This window comes from Glycine max, chromosome 18, assembly GCF_000004515.6.
Source record: "Glycine max cultivar Williams 82 chromosome 18, Glycine_max_v4.0, whole genome shotgun sequence".
Lineage (NCBI taxonomy): Eukaryota > Viridiplantae > Streptophyta > Magnoliopsida > Fabales > Fabaceae > Glycine > Glycine max.
This window is the reverse complement of record NC_038254.2, coordinates 56,747,725-56,769,160: the sequence shown is the minus strand read 5'-3', so window position 1 is coordinate 56,769,160 and position 21,436 is coordinate 56,747,725. Positions and strand designations below refer to the sequence as shown.

At 32.7% G+C, this 21,436-nt stretch overlaps 3 protein-coding genes across 3 annotated transcripts; 1 reads left to right on the top strand and 2 right to left on the bottom strand.

The window, feature by feature from the left end:
• On the bottom strand, positions 1 to 6,847 carry LOC100794395 (sphingosine-1-phosphate lyase). The gene is made up of 15 exons (XM_003551764.5): positions 6,635 to 6,847; positions 6,494 to 6,539; positions 5,427 to 5,578; positions 5,211 to 5,270; positions 4,367 to 4,591; positions 4,147 to 4,288; positions 3,965 to 4,015; positions 3,770 to 3,861; positions 3,140 to 3,266; positions 1,621 to 1,636; positions 1,123 to 1,230; positions 950 to 1,004; positions 712 to 858; positions 523 to 601; positions 1 to 307 (listed from the first exon to the last, which is right to left on the bottom strand). The coding sequence occupies exons 1-15, from the start codon at positions 6,817 to 6,819 to the stop codon at positions 185 to 187; spliced, it is 1,608 nt and encodes a 535-aa protein (XP_003551812.3). The 5' UTR covers positions 6,820 to 6,847; the 3' UTR covers positions 1 to 184.
• A 2,912-nt stretch (positions 6,848 to 9,759) lies between these two features.
• LOC100814297 (eukaryotic translation initiation factor 3 subunit H) lies at positions 9,760 to 13,816 on the top strand. Its single transcript, XM_003552609.5, has 12 exons — positions 9,760 to 10,010; positions 10,108 to 10,187; positions 10,570 to 10,686; positions 10,780 to 10,883; positions 11,009 to 11,075; positions 11,956 to 12,089; positions 12,168 to 12,216; positions 12,584 to 12,655; positions 12,738 to 12,839; positions 12,911 to 12,978; positions 13,259 to 13,411; positions 13,573 to 13,816. The coding sequence occupies exons 1-12, from the start codon at positions 10,001 to 10,003 to the stop codon at positions 13,628 to 13,630; spliced, it is 1,014 nt and encodes a 337-aa protein (XP_003552657.1). The 5' UTR covers positions 9,760 to 10,000; the 3' UTR covers positions 13,631 to 13,816.
• Positions 13,817 to 15,024: 1,208 nt separating this feature from the next.
• LOC100813764 (probably inactive leucine-rich repeat receptor-like protein kinase At3g28040) lies at positions 15,025 to 18,974 on the bottom strand. Its single transcript, XM_003552608.5, has 2 exons — positions 16,791 to 18,974; positions 15,025 to 16,703 (listed from the first exon to the last, which is right to left on the bottom strand). The coding sequence occupies exons 1-2, from the start codon at positions 18,335 to 18,337 to the stop codon at positions 15,227 to 15,229; spliced, it is 3,024 nt and encodes a 1,007-aa protein (XP_003552656.1). The 5' UTR covers positions 18,338 to 18,974; the 3' UTR covers positions 15,025 to 15,226.
• Positions 18,975 to 21,436: the final 2,462 nt, after the last annotated feature.

The following is a 21,436-nucleotide window of genomic DNA, read 5'->3' as shown; positions in this document are numbered from 1 at the left end:
TGAATCTAAAACAACGTGGCCTCTTAAACGTACAATGGCACACACACAAACAAACAAGGCCTTATTATTAGTCTTCAGTTTTCTCCCCAATATGAAAGAATGCACTATAAAATGGAATATTATCAAGTAAAGGTCCACTACAGTACATGTCGCCAGAAAAGTCTGGTAGAAATGTCGAACGCCATTAGCAGGTACCGTCCATATAATCTACCAGCAATTCCTGGACCATGCCTCTATCTGGCATCTTCCCTGCGGCGCCATATATAGGTGCTAGGCCTCCACTTATTGGACCTGGATTTGCTTTCACCTGAAATTGGAATGAAAGAAAAGAGTGAAACAGAAAATACCAATCGAATTAAGACAGTGGTATTGTATTATAACAAGTGAACTGTTACATCAACAGCCATACCCCTGCAACCACCCTCTGCTGGTGGCCTGGAAAGAGTATCTTAATTCTTAGTCCATAGTCACATAATAAATTATTCATTCATAACTAGGATTCCACATAAGTAAAGAACTTACAGTTTTCACAGATTCCTTCAGATCATTGAGAAAGTCTTCAACAATTGGCACATGTTGCAGTGTCACACAGATATGGATGCTGATTCAAGCACAAAGATTAAAATATCTTCAGTTTTTTAAAAGTGACCATGAAGTACACTTTAACCCAGAAAACACTGGACAGTGTCCCCCCCAATCTAAAAGCCCTACCTGTTGGGTCGCTGTAATGCATTCAAATGCCACCCTTTGGATGACATAACATCATTGACTTCGAATATATCTAGAACGTCGGATCCAAAAGCCACTATCGTCATGTCGGGTTTTCCAACAATAAACAACTCAGCAATCTCCTCTATGCTGCAGATATAACATGAGCATTACTTTCAAAAAAATTATACAAGGCACAACATTAGAGTAAGTACAGAAAGAAAGAGACACAGTATCTTACCCTTGCTGTATTCTTCTTGACCCTTCCATAATTTCTTTTGTATTTTTCAAGTAACCTGAAGAATAAACCAGGCCATAAATTGGCCGTACATCATACATTAGGCATCAGACTTAGCAGAAAGGGAAATCAAATTATTATTTCGAAGGCAAAACAGAAAGATCGTGGACAATAACCTTCTTTCCCTAGAGATATCATCGCTGCCCATGCACCGGCAATAAGACTTCCAGGCCTGCTTCCAGCTATGGTTGGAGATACATACAGCCCACCAGACCACTCGGTAACTGTGACATTGACACTAATTAGTTTACAAAAAGAAAAAGAAAACACCGTATCAGAATTATTACCAGTAAGAGACAAAACATTTCCTCCAAACAGATACATCACTGACTCCACTGTCTTGAACTAAAAATAAATAAAGACTAGCTCTTGTCTAAACTCTTAAAGTTTACTTCACTACCTATCATCTTCCCTTTCCTTGCAGATTGTCACATAAACCGCTCAGAGAAAGGAAACTAATAAGCCTGGACATTTTACAATATTGTTTAAACAAGATCATACACAGAAGATTTTTGGGTGGGGGGAGGACAAGATCAGATATGCATGCACAATATAAAAATAACCCCAATTACCCAAGACATAATAACATTTATCAAAAAAAATAGTAAACTTACCAGCAACAAATTGATGCTGTAGAGTCCAGAAGACAGAAAGAAAATACATTAGTAATCAGCTGCAAGTAAATCAACAACCAATTTTCCAATAACAGAGGCATGTTGCAAGAAGGTAATCCATAAAATAGAAATGAAAGGGAGGGCAGGAGGAATACACATACAAGATAATTAGGATATACTGTTGGAATATCTTTTTTTAATAGAAAAAAATAGATAGAAAAGAGGAAAAATTTGACCAAGGGAAGAGGAAATTATCCATACAACAAATACAAAGGAACACAAGGGACAACACCTATAGAATGCACCAAGATTACCTAGTACCTAGTCTCTACGCTTTCTTAAGTAGTTTTTCACATTACATATTTAGAGAAACTGTCCAACACAAACAATATACTTCCTGTTAATCTGCTATCCTATAAATGAAATTTCATATGTTTACAAGAGTTGTAAACTTGAAATTGTTTTTATTCCAATAAAATAATAAGAGTTTTTTTTTTTTTTTTTTGGAAGGCAAAAATATAGTATTATTAATGAGTTAAGACAGTACCAGGGGTACTGTAAGATAAATACAAGGCACCAAGCGTGCCACCTTCCAAAACAAACAACCAACAAAACCTAAGCCCAACAACACCCATCACGAAAGGAATACAGAATATTAACCAAAAAACTCCGAAAGATTGGAAGACCAGTGGTTAAATTGAGTATGGAATCCTTTCTCTCTGGCTCTTTGCCAAGACCAAGCAAGGAATAAGGCCTCATCCATCACTTTATGAGGGTCGAAAGGAATGCCCTTAAAGAGTAAGGAGTTCCTATGCCGCCATATAGTAATAGTTAAGGCGATTTTAAGGAATATCCATGTAAAAAATGACGTACTTAAAATTTCAGACATTGATAACTGATTTAATGTTTGAGTTAAAGGACTTGCCATGTCATACAATTCATCCTCTATCCCCAGTCTCTATAAATGTATTAAGAAAAACAAAGTTTTTATCTCTAAGAATAGTATCCTACTATACTTAAGTAAGAAAATATGCAAGAATATTTCATCTACCAACTCTTCATGATTTACGAATAGAATGAGATGAAGAACTCTTGAACTGAGACCATTTGCATGTATGGCCTGGGATATCCATCATGCTATGTGCAAGAGCCAAGAGAAATAATAATCAAATTCTAGTAATGCAACATCTTATCTTTAAAATGACACTTTGACCAGAAAAAAAAAAAAAAAACTGTTGAGTTATCAAGTAGAAACACCAGTAATCAAATATGATATGGTAAATTGTTACTTTCATGGCATTGGTGGATATCAACTCAAGGAAATAAAAAAAAAGGAGTATGAAAGAAAGTATACTTTCTGAAGATTAGAACATGTCATATTCTGTGAGATGTTTCCAAGAAGTAGCAAAAATGAATAGTACAAAAAATTATATAATCAATTTGGAATTCAGGTATAAACTAAAGACTGAAAATAATTCATCAGTTACAGCCAAAAACTTAGAGTAAATCATTGCCTTGCCTTTCTGATTTCATGGTTTCTGTAAAGAACTACGCTAGTTCCTTTGGGAGCTAAACCGTATTTATGTACATCCACTGATATTGAAGAAACCCCTTTAACAGAAAAATCAAAAGGTGGAATGTGGTACCTGGGAAGAAAAAGGTTGAACATGAATTACTTCAATTGGTACTGACATTTAACAAAAAGTTACAACAAGAGCTACATGTAATTTCCAATATAACAGCCTCTTTTCCCATTGTGTGTGGGTAGGCCGATTGCATGTGTTATAAAATTATAATCATCAATCATCAAAACATTAACCCCAGTCCCAATAGAAGTTAAAGAGAATACTATGCTAGAACCATATTCCCAAAACAAACAATAAGACTTGCAGTTGCAAATAGAGATAAATTGAATAAATTCGAGTATTTTTTTTTTTAAGAAAATGGAATATATTATCAAAGAAAGAAGCGAAGTCTTAATATATTGATGGATTTGGTGCCAAAGATCAGAATATAAAAGTATAGCGCCTAAAACAATGAAAAAGGTAAAAAGCAAGGCCAAAAGAATAACTAAAAAGGCAACAGCACTGAATGATGGTTCAGTAATCAGTTATATAAAATAAGTCATTCCAAGTTGCCAACTATATACCCAAGCTCACGAGCAAATGGTAATACAAAGCCACCAAGGCAAAGGTCCACATGGAAACAAATACCAAAGCTTGATGCCAGATGACCAAGTTCCTACGGAAGAAATTGCCAAATTATCTGCATTATGGTAATACAGCAAGCAAGTTGAACTTATATTCTTTTTCAGCATAAGATGAAAAAAAATTGAAAAACTTACTTCAATGGGGTCAATTACTCCATGAGGAAACCCTGGAGCAGATCCAACAATCTGATTTATCACCACAGTCAATTTCATTTTGACAAGAAGAATTCAAGTTATTAGCAGTTTGCATACATATAAAATCCTATGGCAAGATATTTGAATCTTTTAAAAGAATAAAAATAAATAAAACTTCATACCAAGATGGTATTTTTGTTAATATGACGTCGGATCGCTTTCACATCAGCTTGGAAATTCTTGTTAACTGGTACACGCCATAGTTTGATATTAAAATACTGTGCAGCCTTGTCATATGCCGAGTGCCCAGACTCGGGAATAATCCTATAATTTAATGGTTTGAAAATATATTAAAAAATATTTTACCAAATATATAATAATGAATTAATATAGGTGACATACATTTCAGGTCTTGTAATTCCTTTCTTAGATTTCATATAGTCACGAGATGACTTGACAGCTAATAATATACTTTCAGTCCCGCCTGACGTCATGTTGCCACATATTTGTCGTCCAGAACTCTTTTCCTTACTTCCAAGAAGTGCTGCTGTCATTGCAACCACTTCTGCCTCAAAGCGTGCAACACTCTTGAAAACATCCAAATGCAGGGGATTGGTATGAGCAAACCTGAAATCTCATCAATATGAATTGTTGTATACATGCAACAATATAGAGCAATATCAGCAACCCAGCTAATGAGCATGGCTATGACCTTAAACAATATCTCAAATCCCAATTGGATGTATTATTCTCTATACGGTCAGTCATTTCAGTGCCTCAACATTAATTGATACCAAAACTTAATTTTGAAACAGTTCTGTGAGACTCTGAAACATATAAAACTAGTCCAGATTATGACCTTTAATTAATAATCACGCAAAAGTTAGAGCGGCAAAGAGGTGTCACGAATGTTTCTGTTTGGAAAAACTGAAAGTCTTAACCATAGGCATGCTTTGAATATTTTCAAGTTCAAACAAATAGGAAAACTTCCAACAATGCCTTGATCAGAGTCAGAAGCCAGATTGATGTAGAGGAAAAATACATGATCTGATAATAGTACTCAGCGGTGGGATGCTCCCAGCTCCTAAAGCAAATGATCTAAGGTACATTTTAATCAGTTTCAAAACTACAAATCTATGCAAAAATCCATCTACAAGAATATTACAAAGTAAAATGACAATTGTTAATCAGTTAATATTAACAAAAACATAAAATAAAACTGAAAACTGTGTCATGTCTTACTAACATTGAACATGCCTCATTTATCAGAGAAAAATGTCCATCAGATTCACTTCCTCCAATGTAGCTGCAAGGCATAAACAATAAATACATTTAAAAAAAATACAGAACTCATTATCCCTAAGTAGCACACTCAAATGGATGGGGACGAGGGGAGAAAAAAAAAAGCATCCCAAGTACAAATGATCAGAATTTAACATTTTTACAAAAATTACTAACATACACTGTACCAGAGCATTTGCCTTGCCAAACCGCATCATTTATTTTCTCCTCTCTCATTTTCTCAAGGACAGATGTCCCTAATCCTGTGCTTGGCAACTCAGTTTTCCAACCTTCTCTTTTAGATTTACCATCAGATTGCAACTTATCCACAACCTACATGCTCAGTGACCAGATTAATAAGCAAATTAGTCAGCATCAGTGATCTATGGTTTAAAGAAAGCAGAAAATTGTTAAAATTATGTGTACACCCTGATGACCCAGTTATTAACATGTTACAAAAAGGAATCCCCAATGTTATTTTTGACACTCAGGTCCAGAAACAAATCATAGCACTGATCTACCTCTTGAGGAACAAGAAGGATACCATGAATTGAACTCTTTTTGGAATTGACAAATAATGTTATTGGACAAATCCAAGAGGTTTCTTTACCTCGTGCACCCTTAATTCACTGATTAGTTCTCAATACAATGTTGCTAATGAAACTTATTCACAACTTTATTTCATTTCGATTTTTACCCTCATACCAAACTTACCCTAAGGATGAAGGTTAAGCAATGTGAAAAACCTATTTTTCACCCCAAACTTTAAGAGGATACCAAACAAAAGTCTGAGTTGATATTCCATCGCAGGAAAATATTGAGTGAGACTGTGAGAGCCAGTGAATCCTTTCAAAAACTTGGTTTTCATATTTATCCTGTTCCTGTCTAATGTTACCTTGTCTCTTCTATTTAGTGATTGACTCATTGTAATGCAATAATACAATTCTAGATAACTGGGTCTTGTAACCAAAATAGCATAGACTGGTTCAAGTTCTCTCATCTCAAAATTTCTGCAATTCCAAAAACCAAACTAACCACTATTTTAATAAAAAGGAACATGCAAATTGCATATTCGATCTCCGAGAATCAAATCAAACTGATTGCCACCACTCAAATAAAATAACAACAAACAAAATCAGAGTTCGATGAAAGAAACAAAGGCATGCATGCGAAGTTGACTCCATTCACGAGACAAAAAACCAAAGTTCAGTCGAATCTAATTCAACAGAGAATTACACTGAACCTGACCTTTTGTTTTTCGGCATCTATGTATCCCTTCACGCCAGGGACTAATCTGCGAATCGAAAAAGGGAGCAAAAATTAGTTAAGAAAACACATTGAAAAGAGCAGTTGGCATATAAAAAGATTGCATGGAGTGATGTGTTGTACTTGAGGGAGTTAATGAGAAACCCTAGGAGCGTGGCTTTGAGTCCGTTCTGGGAGAGGAGGTGGAAGAAGGAGCGGAGAGCGTGAGCGAAGAGGAGAGAGAGGAGAGGAGCGAGAAGCAGAGAGAGAGGTTCGTATTGGGAGAGGAAGGAATTCGCGGAGGTTCTGAAGTGAGAGATTGAAGCCATTGGAAGGAATGGAGATGGGAGAAGAAGGAATAAGGACAATATATGTATAGTATAGTATTTGGCGTGATAACGAAGAAACATTTGTCATCTTGCGTGGACGAAAGGTGTTACGTTGCGTGCGTAGCGTCTCGCCTGTGTCCAAATATGGAAATAAATGCATTTTTATTTTTATGGGTAAAACATCTTTTATAGTTAACCTTATCAACAAACAAGCTTAGAGAATAACAACGGTATTGCTGTAGCGGGCTGAATAAGGCTTTTTTTTTTACGATATTGTAAACTAAAGTTTGATTTTGGATGAAAGAAATATTCAATGTCTGATTCTATCCCACTGATAATAAAAAATAAGGTTTATAGAATGAATAAAAAAATGTTAACATAATTTGGATAAGAGGTCTATTTTATCAAATTTGTTAGATATTATGAGCAAATTTATTGATTTAAAAATACAAACACTAACACTAAATTTGATGATAATTATTTTTATAAGAAATTTCAATTAATTTTTAACTTTTTTTATTATCTGAAAATTTTATTTAATTATTCAATAAATAAGTGTTTTTCGTCATTTTTTAAAATGTTATTCAAAGTAACTTTTTAAAATGTTAATTTCTTTTATTTTGTTTTTAATATATTTATTATTTTCATTATTGTCATTTATAAGAAAATCACAATTTTATTAATTTTTTGTCATTTTATATTTTTTAATTATTTCAATAATTAATTTTATCGAATATTATTTAATAAGTTAATTTTTTAACTTTAAATATCATATCAACTTTCTAATGCTAGATAATTTTTTTAGCTTTCAATTAACCTTTTAGTTAATTTCGTGAAATATAACCAAAATATAAAAGATATAAACACATTACTTTTTTTAAAAAAAATAGTTTAAGGTATGTTATTTATTATAAGTTTTTTTAAGTTTGACTTCAGCTTTTTAAAAGTATGATTTAATCTTTTAGTCTAGCAGAAGATTTATTTCGTATTAAAAGTTTTTTAATATAGATTTAACTTCTCTCTTTTTTCTATTATTAAGGTTTGACATATCTCTAAATGCACTACGCGACTAATAAGTCAGTGAAAAGAAAAAGTATATGTAAAATAAATTATAAATTATGAAAGTGAAAATTATAATTAAAGTTACTCAAAACATGAAATAATGGTAAAAATACGTAGGTTAGATTTATAAGTGTCAAGCATAAATCTTTTATATGTTATAAGTTTAAGGTCTAATCTAACTTTTGTAGCAACTTATTTAAAAGTCTCTTTTACAATAGTGTAAACGTATTTTTAAAGGGGGGAAAAAACAAAGGCTAATGTATATATACTTGTTACAAACACACACTCTCTTCTCTAATAAGCAATTATTGAGTCCAGCAAAGCATCAGTTTATCACAGTGCAAACATCTCAATCCAAAGCATACTCACATTTAATTATAAAAAAAACACTTTTTTTATTCGAAATAAATAAATAAAAACAGGCAATGATTAAACTTTTGCAGACGGTAACAGTATCATCTTATCCAATGAACTCTAATCATAATTAAAACTCATTTAAGCTAAGGAGGACTAAGAACAATTTTAATGTAAGATTTTAAATTAAAATCTTAGATTACTTATGTATCGTATGATATTACATAATATTGAATATCTTTTAAGATTTTTTTTTTATTTTTTGGTTTAATGATAAATCTCGGAGATTTTAGATAATTTTTTTTAGAAATCACATGAATTTTACTTTTAAATATTTTATTTAAATATTTATTAAATTAAATAATTAAAGTTAATGAAATATGAAAGAATTTTTTTTACAAATATTAGAAATAGGAAAATGAATATAAATTTAATTAAAGTTAATAAATACGGTTTATTTTAAAAGGATTTTAGTTAAATTGATTTTGAAAGGAAAAAAAAATCACCTAAGTGAACTTAGATCTCACCTAATGTCATTTTTTATTTTCGGTTAAAAAAGTATTTTTAAGACAAAAGATCATTATCTTTTATTTTACTTTTATTGGAAGAATTTTTATTAGACTGCTTACACACAACATGTTTAACTTCAATTCAAATATGTAGTTAGTCATTCTTGTACTTCTACTTGAGTGAACCAATACAACAAGAAAGAAAGAAAAGAAAACGTTATTAAGGAAGCTGTGCCTGATTAATACATTTGAGCAATTGCTATTGGCAATCCCTCGTTGCTATTTAAATCCCATCTTTTTGCTTCTAACTTTTTGACAAAAATAAGTCCAACCTCCATAGTATTGTGCAATTGCATTTATCAACAAAACTTAATATAAGAATACTTGTTTTGGAATATGGGATTTTTCTTAATTTTTTTTCAATATATTTTTTATGCTTATTTTTAAATTGTTCTTCAATATTTTTTTAAAAGCACTTACCAGTAAAAAAATAGCCTTTTTATCATAATATAATAAATAATTTATCATCAATCTAAAATATAATTTATACATTCAAAATTTTTATTCAAGATGAAGTTTAATTTTAATATAGTTTATATATTTAAAAATATTTATTTATTATAAATTTTAGTTACATAACTTAAATATTTATTTTGTACATTGCACATACTAATGTACTAGTAATTATAATTTTAAAAATCATATATTTTTTTTAAAAAAATAAGAAAAATAACTACAAAAATGAAAAATTATTTTTTGCTTAACATAATCAAAATTATATTTTTCTTTATATTTTGCAAAAACTAAAAAAGTAAGTTAAAAATTACTTTTTAGAAAAATAACTATAATTTTAACGAAGAATTAATTTTATCATTTGAACATAATTTATATTTCATCATATCATTATCTAATCTGTTATTTGATTTGCATGAACATTGGATAAAATAAAATAATATTTTGTCTTATTCTAATCCTATTCTCCTATCTTATCTTAAAAGTTAAAACGCATCCTTTTGGTTCAACTCTAATCCCTTTTCTGCTTTAATCGTTTTTTTCTGTATTCTGTCTCTGTTTCTCCTTATATTTATATTTTAATTTTAAAAAATAAAAATTGGGCTAACTGTAATTTTAGGTGTGGACTATTTGAGCCCAACTCTAAGCAAAACCCCTTCTTCTTCCTCTTGCTCCGGCGTTAGGGTTTCTTCCTCTTTCAAACTCCATCGCAGATTCTTCGCTCCTTTCCATTGATTCAAAACATGGCTACCAGTATGTTTACGTTTACGCTCCCTACATTCTCCACCAAATTAGGGTTTCTGTTTTATTTTTTCACACCATTGAATGATGTCTCGTTTTATTCGTGCAGCTCCTGCCAGATCTTTCCTCCAAGTCGCCGCAACGGAGGAGGCTGCGCCGCCTCTCAGAGTCGTCCAGATTGAAGGACTGGTATCAATTCTATGCTTTTCAAACTTCAATTGCTCCACTGTTTCATAATTTTACCTTTACACGGGATTAATTTTGAAGGGTCTATTGTTAAGCCTCAATTTGTTGTTGCATCTGTCTAATCTATACTTGCTTTCATCAATTATATAGGATTTTGAAATTGCAACATTTAAGTAACCCATAGTCTATTATGCTGATGTGGATCTGGTTGTAGCTAGGTTTCATGTTCTATGTGTACCTCTATGTTTGTTAACATTGGACCATAGATGTTTGTAAATTTATGCGGCAGGTCTCTGTATTGGAAGAGAATATTCAATGTTTGTTTTTGCATTGTGAAGAAAATACTGATACCAATCTGGTTGGTATTTGTCCCTTGGTTGAACAGGTTATCCTGAAGATAATTAAGCATTGTAAGGACCACTCGCCTTCTTTAGTCACTGGACAACTTCTTGGGTTGGATGTTGGCAGTGTTCTTGAAGTTACCAACTGCTTCCCCTTTCCAGTATGATATACTTTCTTTTCTTTTTCTCCATTTTTTAATCTGTAAACATTGCCCTCATAAAGTTATCATCGATTCTGTTACTAAAAATTGCAGATGAGGGAGGAGGATGAGGAAATTGAAGCTGATGGTGCCAATTATCAGCTTGAAATGATGAGATGCCTGAGGGAGGTTAATGTTGACAACAACACAGTTGGATGGTATGTAAGATGAAAATACCACTTTTCAAATGAATTTTAATGGTTTTATAACTGTGGTGGAATTTTGGCTCAATATGGGTTTTTTAATCATTTCTCCAACATGTGGCAAAATTCTCTAAATCTAGGTACCAGTCTACATTGCTTGGCTCCTTCCAGACTGTGGAGCTTATTGAAACCTTTATGAATTACCAGGTAATGAATGTCTGTCAATTTATTTATTTATTTTTCATAGTTTTTCTTAAGCTGGGGTTTCTTGGTTAGTACTTAGTATCTTGTCTAGTTATATGTTGTTATGCAAACCAGATGCTCCTATACTTTGATATTTATTGTAAATGCACTGAGCTTAATTGATTCAGGTTAAAACCAGTTTGATTAACCGAACTAGTTTGTAGAAACAACTTGGTTAACTGTATTGGTTTTGTATAACAACACAGTTATTTTTTGTTCAAACCAGTTTGGTTTCAGTTACAATTCGGTTTGTTCCGAACCGATTTTTTTGCACATCCCTAAGTTACATAATATGATAATAACTTGAAACTATAAATTGAGAATGCCCAACAGTCCATCACAGGATGTGGTCTGCACCACCAAGGATTTGAACTTGAAAATAGGCACCTATTATGAATTTATGATAATGAGGCAGTGTCATTCTTGATCAAGATTGTTAGATATTGGCATAATTTGTTGGATGGTTATCTGTTACAATTAACTGAGAATTTTACATGAGCTAAATTTAGAAACATTGTTGCTAAATTGCTTTGAAGTAGAAACAAGTGTTTGTAAATTAGGGGAAGTTGAGTAAACTAGGTAGAATGACAAACACAACTACATTTGTTAACCTGATGATTAGAATATACCATGATTTTTTCCATGGTCTAGGTTTTCTGTTGCTTTTGCTTAAAATTTACTATAAATTGCTGATGATGATTTCTGATATTTGAAACAGAAAAGTTCGTTATTGGATGCTTTCCTTTGTGCACTTTATTTTTGTTTTTTTGGCTGAAGACAACATTTTCATAAGTATCTAATCTGTTAAATGACCATTGGTTTCAAACTTGGCAATGCTTTTCAGGAGAATATTAGACGCTGTGTTTGCATAATATATGATCCATCAAGGTCTGATCAAGGTGTTCTAGCTCTGAAGGCATTGAAGCTTTCTGACTCATTCATGGAACTCTATCGCAGCAATAATTTTACTGGAGAGAAGTATGAATTTTCTTTTGGATGTCTTGTTGTCTTTAAGTTGAACCACTTGATTTCTGATTTTTCTGTCTTGTGAGATAGATTGAGGGAGAAGAACTTATCATGGGTGGATATCTTTGAGGAAATACCAGTAAGCTTTCCTAAATTTGCCTTTCTCTTGAGTGGTTTCACCAATTAGCCCCTTCATATAATGAATTCCTGTTTTTTTCCTCTAACATTTTTAATATGAATATCTATACTCACTAAATCATCTTAAAAGTAAGGTGATTGAAATTTTTGATATGATTATTAAACACATCTTTCATGGTAAATTAGAATGATACTAGTCTTTGTCATATTAAGAATGAATTAGACATGCTATTGGATTTAAGATCAATAATTTTTTGGTAGATATTAATATATTTTATTGTATGGAAGTGTATTAATTAGCTTTGGATTATTTTTGTTAGTAGGTTTGTAATCAATGCTGATCTGCTTCATATATATTTTTATATCAGATCAAAGTTTCAAATTCTGCCCTTATCAGTGCTTTTATGACAGAGCTGGAACCTGATACTCCAGTCACCCAGGTTATCTATGATCTTTAGTAGAGATTCTTTTGGTCATTTTAAATTTTAGTTTATCTTTACATATGTTGTTGTTCCATTGCAGTGTGATTATGATCGTTTGCAATTGTCAACCAGTTCATTGATGGAGAGGAATACTGAATTTTTGATTGAATGCATGGATGACTTGTCACTAGAACAACAAAAGGTTCTTTTAGGTCTTCATTTATTTTGTGTGCTGTTTTAGAATGTATTTGACTGAAATTTCTTCTATTTTAGTTCCAATTCTATTATCGAAGCTTGTCTCGTCAACAAGCTCAGCAGCAAGCATGGCTTCAAAAGAGAAGGTATCATTCAGTTTGTATTTGAATTGTTTAAACTAATAACTACATTATGTTTTTGTTGTAAGATTGGAATGCATTGCTAACTAATTGTTCTGTTTTAGTTAAGATTCCATGTCTTAGAATACGGATTTTCTAATTGTTTTAGATTCTGGGTTTATTTTCTCATGGTTTCTTGAATAGTTTAGTTTGTAGAAGTATGGATATTTACCCATTTAGTCTGTTGTGTTAAGTTTATTACTTTGAACTATTGGTTCTTCATCTGATTTGGATTTTGTAATAATAGGACGGAGAACATGGCTCGTAAAGCTGCTGGAGAAGAACCTTTGCCAGAGGAAGATCCTTCAAATCCCATTTTCAAGCCGCTCCCAGAGCCTTCACGGTTGGAGAGCTTCCTCATAACAAATCAAATTTCCAACTACTGCAACCAAATCAATGGGTATGTGACTAAGGCTCTTTTTTCCATGTTTGAGGAGCACGATACTTAAGTTACCAATTTAAAGTTTCTGATTTTCTTCGTTTTCCTATATCATCATGGGTATCTCTTCTCTAGCCAATAGAGTTTAATTATCCTTACATTTTCCGTTGCATGTTCTGCAGGGTGTCAGGGCAGAGCTTTAACAGACTCTATTTGATGAAGGCTTTGCATGAGGATTGATAAGGCAATTTTTGTTTGTCATTCTGATGGTTTGATCCAATTTCTTTTCCATATAGGATGAGAATTTTATGGCGAATTTGGTAGTATATTAGAGGATCACGCTTGTAAGGCGACGTAATTTTTGTTTATTTTATGAAACCCATCCAATTGTATTGAGTATAATCTGTTATTGAATATTTAGAGATACATGCAGTGCCACTTGCTGCTTTTTATCTATGTTACAAAATTTGGCATCCAGTTATATTAACCAACTACTTTAGTTAATTTCTGTGGAAAGTATTTTTACCAATCACAATGCGAATAGTGAAACAATCACAACTAGAAGTTCTCGCTTCATCATTTTTATTCGGAGCATCGTTTCAAACACGTTAGTTTTGCATTTTGCAATTTTTTTTTTTAAATCAATAGGCTCTGTTCTGCTGAGGAATACGTGTTTAAGGAATAACTACCCGAGAACAAGCAAATCCCAAACAACTTGTATTAACTTCTGAATATTTTACGGGATGGTTTTTTTAGATGTAGATTTTGAGCATTCCTTGAGATGATATAAGATTGTGTTGGTTTAACCAATAATGGTTGATATAAGTGATAGTTGTTTGTGTCTAGGGATGAGTATACATATTCAGGTCTACTAATCGGTGGGTGGATAATTTTTCTTAAGACCGTATAAATATATTGAATTTTTGAGTTCAATTCGTTAGGTCTACATATCTAGCTATATTTAAAATGTTGATATATTTTAGTCTAATAGATTTTAGTTTAAAAAATGAAGTCAATTTTTTTTTTTAATTTTATATAATTTTCACTTTTAAAAAAATATTTATTTATAAAAAATATTTTTCAAATTAATAGTTGGGTTTGTGGACTGATTCATTTATTCATGGGTTTTTATGGGTTGGATACGGATCTTGAAAAGAAAGTTCTTTTATTTCATGGATTGCACTTATCTGTGTTTGAAACGCAGACTTGGTGAGTCGTGCCTAAAACATGGTGGATAATACTCATCCCAGCTTGTGTATCTTATGTATGTTCACAATCTCTCTTGATGAAGATCTATCACTGCTTCCAACACAGAGAACTTTGTACCTACTATGATCGGAAAAGAAAAAGATTTTGTGCTGATTTTTTAATATAAAATAATATTGATAAAACAATTTCTTGAATTCGATTTTGCTCACATGAAAACTTTCCTTCCCTAAAACTTTTTCTCACCCAAAAAATAATAACAACATAATTCTGTATTCATGCCTAAGATTTTTAGATTTGTTCATTCCAATGAATAATGTGACTACTTTTAATCATGTGGCTACATTGCTATAGTTTGTAAGTTGTAATATTATTAAAATTTGATAATACAATCGATAAACTGAAATCAGTAAAAGAGAAAACAAGAGTTGCGAATAACGGATTTATATGATAGTGATTTCCATTTATACGAGGAAAATCTACTTGGACATAAAACAAGAGTCTACATAAACCAAATAGCCAAGGAAATTAAAAAGGATACACAACATAAAGGAAAAAAGAAAAGAAAAAAATCTCATCAGTCACAGATTTTCTATATGTCAAGCTAGTTCAACAGAGAAGCATATCTCATCAAAATACTTCCATCCTTTGAGGAACTGGGGTTTTAATGACCTGCAGTATTTGCACCACTTCAGCCATAGTAGGCCTGCTAGAAGGAATTTGAGAGGTGCATACCATTGCTAGCTTCAGAACAGGCAATACCTCATCTTCAGGATACTCACTCATGCTTTGATCCACACACTCCAACACATTCCCTTGCTCAAGCAGCACCCTCACATGGTCATTCAGTATCAGCACATTGTCTTCTCCATACTCCACTGGTCTCCTACCTGTCACCAGCTCAAGGATCATCACCCCAAAACCATACACATCACATTTCTCATTGACCCTTAAGCTCTGGCATGCTAATTCTGGTGCCACATATCCTAGTGCACTCTGGAACCTGTTGCTCATCACATGCCGGTCCAGCTTTGTCAGAAGCCGAGCCAACCCAAAATCTGAGATCTTGGCGTTGTAATTTTCGTCAAGCAAAATGTTACTTGGCTTTATGTTGTAGTGGATGATCGGTGGACGGAAAGAGTGGTGCAAATGAGCAAGCCCCTTTGCTGTTCCAAGCAAGATTTTGAACCTTATAGCCCAAGAAAGAGGAGGACTTGAAGGAAGCCTTTCATGTAGCTTGGCTTGCAAGCTACCATTTGGTGCAAACTCAGTTACTAAAAGTTGTAGTTGAGGAGTCCAATAGTATCCTTTCAATGCTATTAGATTTGGGTGCCTTGCTTTCCCGAGGATTCTAACTTCCCTATCAAAGTCTTCTGGATATTGGATTATGTTTGTGGATATAAGCTTCTTGATTGCTACCATTCTACCTTGTGATCCCAATGGAACCTTGTAGAGTGTTCCAAAGACTCCTTCTCCAATCTCAGATGCCTTGTTGAGCAAGGACTCAGGATTGCTGATCCAATCAGGTGAGGACTGGGAATCAAACAGGATAAGCTTTCCTGTGGCTGGACTTCCCGATCTTGAAGAGCTCGAGCACATGCTTTCCAAAGCATTATCCAAAAATGTTAGCCTTCTCCTTACAGAAACATTAAGTAGGCTAACAGCAATCACTCCTAATACAATGACAAAGGATGCAGATATTGCTACAATAGCAGATACACTAAGGAACCTGTGGCGATGGACTGGGCCAGACTCAGATGATTCGTTTGTTTGCCTTTGAGGACTTATTTGGTTGTTATAGGCATTTGGGTCAAGCACAAGTGGTTTGGGGACATTCATCTTACATGGACCCTTCAACAAGGGTGAACAAAGACCCAGGTTTCCTTCCAAGGAACTTTTGTCCAAGTTCTGAAATATGCTACTTGTAGGAAGCCTTCCTGTGAGCCTGTTGTATGATATGTTTACAGCAAGAAGACTCTGAAGCATTCCAAGCTCCATTGGTATCTCTCCACTTAGTTCATTGAATTCCAGCTTGAGGATTTTGAGCTTGTTTAGCTTTGACATGGACTTTGGAATTGAACCAGTCAAATTATTGTGAGACAAACTCCTGCATAAAATAGATAGGAATTAGTATATCTTCCAAAAAGATGTGTTAAAAGAAATGACACTAGAGCTTGAGAAATAGGATGCATACAGCAAGTAAAGAGAGCTACAATTTCCAATCTCGGACGGAATATTCCCTTCAAATGAATTTCCATCAAGTTGGAGGACAGCTAAATTGCCTGAGTCACATATATCTGCTGGAATTGAACCGTGCAAGGCACTATTGCGAAGATCCAAAACTGCCAGGTTCTGAAGGAGGCCAAATTCTGGAGGCATCTGTGAATGAAGATCATTCCAAGACAGATTCAAATGTGTTAGTTTTGATAGAAGACCGGTTTCTGCAGGGATATTCCCTTGGAGATGGTTATCTGAAAGATCCAAGTGGGTGAGAGTTTCCAAGAGCCTGCTTGATCCGGGTGGAATTGAGCCACTCAATTCATTATGGGACAAGTCTATTTCCTCCAATCCTAGGCCAAACAAACCCTCTGGAATGGTGCCGTTGAAACCATTTCCTCTGAGCTGGACCACAGATAACTTTGTGCAGAAACTCAATGATGATGGAATAGTTCCAACAAGCATGTTATTTGAAATGCTCAGATGAGTCAGTGATCTCAGTTCCCCTATTGACTGTGGGATGCTTCCAGTGAACTGATTGTTTGAGAGCTCTAGGTACTCCAGACTGGTCATGTTACCAATCCATTGAGGGAATTCACTGTTGAAATGATTATTTGATGCCTTGAAATAGCTCAAAGAACTAAGCATCCCTAGTGACTCTGGCAGTTCTCCACTGAACTGATTATCACTGAAATCCAACCTATTCAGATGCAGGCAGAATCCAATATCAGTGGATAATGGACCTGAAAACTGGTTACCTTGTAATAAGATCTCTTTAAAGTTATGTACGGATGAAATTCCATTAGGTAAAGACCCTGATAAGGCATTGTTAGATAGATCCAAAGTCCTAAGCCTGTTCAATGACCAAATCCCACTAAAGTCCACATTACCGGAGAAATGATTATTGGAAAGATTAATGCTATTCAATGAGGAACATCTAGACAGTGAGCCAGGAACTGGTCCATCAAACATGTTCCTAGCTAGAGAAATGTGATGAAGGGAAGAACAGCTCTCAAAAAAACTCTCAGGCATTGGTCCTGAGAATGAGTTCTCAGAAAGATCAAGAAATTTTATTGAATTCATATTCACAAAAGAAGTGGGAATGGAACCAGAAAGAACATTGTGGCTAAGGTTCAGCCTCTCAAGACTATTGGAAAGAGTGAGTGATGGACTAATACTCCCACTCAAGTTGTTGTGAGAAAGGGACAATACCGTTAGATGCTGTAACTTCTCAAGACCCCTTCCAATCTTCCCAGATAATCCTAAGCCATCCAATGAGACCTCAGAAACTCTTCCACTCTCAGGATTGCACTGCACGAATTGCCATGAGCATGGATTGGCATCATCTTCATTCCATGAAGCAAGATAAGAAGAAGGGTCATTAAGGTCTGATTTGAACACAATCAGGCCAAGAACATCATCATTCAACTGGACAGGTATGCCATTGTTCCCCAAGCATGTCAGCAAATAGGAAACTGAAATCAGCAAACTCAAAACTCTCAAGTGAAACTGAAAACTAGTCATTCTTCTTCCTCTCCCTCTTTCTGAGGTTGATGGAGTTATGTTACTATCTTTAGTAGTTAACTATGTTAAAACTATGGCTTCTTTTTTTTTCTTTAGGGATAACATAGTATGTGAAAACTGTAATGACGGATAGATGTTACACTACCTTAGCGAACGCAATATTACTTTTTTTTTTATTTGTGGAAAATTTAGGTGAGCTGGATCCTGGATTCACCGAGGTCAAGACAGGGCTCAAGACTCAAAGAACGCTTATAAGGTACGTATAGATTACCTACCAACAAGGTCTTCATATCGACAACGAGAATCAAATCCACATCCTTAAGGGATATGAGTTCGTTTCTTATCAATTGGCTCAATCTTTGTTGGCAAAAATCATGTGTGCTCACCAGAAGGAGAGAAAGAGAAGAATATTTTACCAAAATGGGGCGAGAGATGGGTCATTGAGAAAGCCAATAATGGGTGAATATGGTATTGTTAGTGTAGTCCGTGATCAAACAGTTTTGGTCCAACAAACGTGGCTAAGCTACTGACAAATCTTTGCCACCCTTACAAGGTCTTTGTCGCGTCCTACAACCTCTACCTCCTTGTGCCTTCCTTTTCTCTTGTTTTCAAATGTTGAGTGAGTTAATATGCTCTTTTTTTTTTTTAATGTGGATTGGAGAATAATTTTGTGTGCATATGTATATGTGTTACTATTTCCTTGTGAGGTTTTTTGTAGTTTTACAATCATTCAAATGGGGAAGAGTATTTTATTGGTGAGAATATTGTTGTTGAATGCTATTGATGCTTCTATGAGTAGAAGCTGACAGTCTATTAACAAGGTCCCTTTTTTTTAGTTTAAATTACAGATACTATGATACTTCCAACTCTTGTCTCTGCATAATGTTATGTGGTTTATTTTTCTTTGGAGATTTTAAAATTGAGGAAAAAAAATAATTGTCCTTCAATCTAGAGAAAATAATTTTGATTCTGGTAGAATATTAGAGAGAGACTAATGTTGTTCAGATGAAAAATAATACTGTATTCCATTTGCTATGAATGCAAGAAAAAAATAATATACAATGGGTAGTACAACAATAAGGTGGGCGTAGAAAATGTCTATGTTGCTAAAGCAAAGTAAATAATAAAACTGAGAAGAATAAATTTATATACAAGATAATTAAATAATTCAACTACATCACATATAGAATTGTTTGATTCCTAATGTCGTTTAGCCTCAGTCATAATCACTCCATTATAATAATACTGCCTTGGTATATATCAATAGATCCTATATCAATAGGTGACAAAAATCATGTTGCTTTCTTGTGTAATGAAAATAAGAAAATGATTCGCTTTTCAGTATAATTTTTTTGAAAGTAAGGCGATTCATGACAACTACCACTTTTTCCATAGTTTAACTCTAGTAGGAAGAAATACTATCAGGGAGTTTTTACGTGAATATCTTCACTTTAGGTAGAATTTCCAGCTGTAAGGTAGCTTTCCAATTTTTCTTTTTTCTCTTTATTTTTGTGTGTGTGGATATGAATGTATCTATTATCTATATTGAGGATATTAATTATTGGCAACACTCTTCTTTCAACTTTCTCTTTGTTATACGTTAAAATTTATTAAAATTAAAGAATTACTGAGAGAAACTCAAAAAAAAAAATGTTACCCACAAAATTTTATTATTTCTAATAAATTTTAACCTATAATAAAAATACATTTAAAATAATATTATTAGTATTTCTCTTATCTATTATTATAATAATTATTTTTATTTTTATTTTAATATATAAAATTTAAAGCGAAGACATAAAACTAACATGCTAATCATTCTTTATTTTTATGAAACATTAATCATTTTAAACTATTTTTAATTGCAATGTTGGTTAAGAATTTAGAATTAATTATCATCTTCTCCAATCCATGATACTACGTTACTACAATCTCATTTGATGGGAAACTGCTTGTGGATTATACATTACTTGTGCAATTATCTTTTGAATAATTTATTGTACAGAAATAACAAAATCTGCTTTTAACATCTCGTACCATTATGACCCTCTCATTTTCCTAAAATTATACTAATTCAATATCTGTACCCAAAAAAAACTTATTCAATTTCTCTTCACAATAAGGTTACTACACCTGTTAGTTAATGTGCCAATTTTTTCTTATGATCTTCTTTTATACTGCTTCTTAAGTTCCTATATATAAAAATTAAATACCTATTTTATTCATTAACACCAATAAAAATTATTAATTTGATTAACTATAATTAATACATAAATTTAAATTTCATTTTAATAATACTTATTAAATTAAATGATTTAAGTGACGATGATATTTAATGACACTATTAACTTTTTAATGGATAATTTTTTTCATCAATGAATATGACTTATTACTAGTCTTTACAACAAACAAGGACATAGAAAGAAATTAGATTAATGCATGAAAAATGATCATAAATTTCATATATTTAGGAATAAAAAAAAATATTCTTATTTGTTTTTTATATATAGGAACGGATGTAGCATTATGTTACTACATATTTATAATCTTGTTAACTTGATGTTTGGTTTGAGTATTTTTTTTATGTTTTTATTTTTAAATAAAACAAAAAATAAGAGTGAAAACAAGTTTGTTTAAAATTTAGATAACATTTTTTTAAAAAAAATATTCTCAAAAACATGCTAAAAACTGAAAATAATATATTGATGTTTTCAGTCATTTCTAAAAAAAGTAAAAATAGGATAACACCTTAAAGTACTTTCGAATTGATACATATTTTTTAAATCTTAAAATTTGAAAAAAAAAATATACACTTAAAGCAAGCATCATCTAATATTCCATTTTTAACTTTTTTAAAGAAAACATTTTCAACTTGGTCATTTCAATTACTACTCCTTCAATTATTTCCAAGTCTCTAATCTTTAATAACAAATAATGATGTTATGGCAATGAATCAATTAGAATTTTAATTATTCTTCAAATAGCGCCAAAGCAAAGATAAGTCCTACTTTGACTACCTTAAGTTGTTAGAACCTACCCTCGATGACTATAATAAGGTATATTCATTAACATTGTGATTTTTTTTCATTCCTTTTAGAG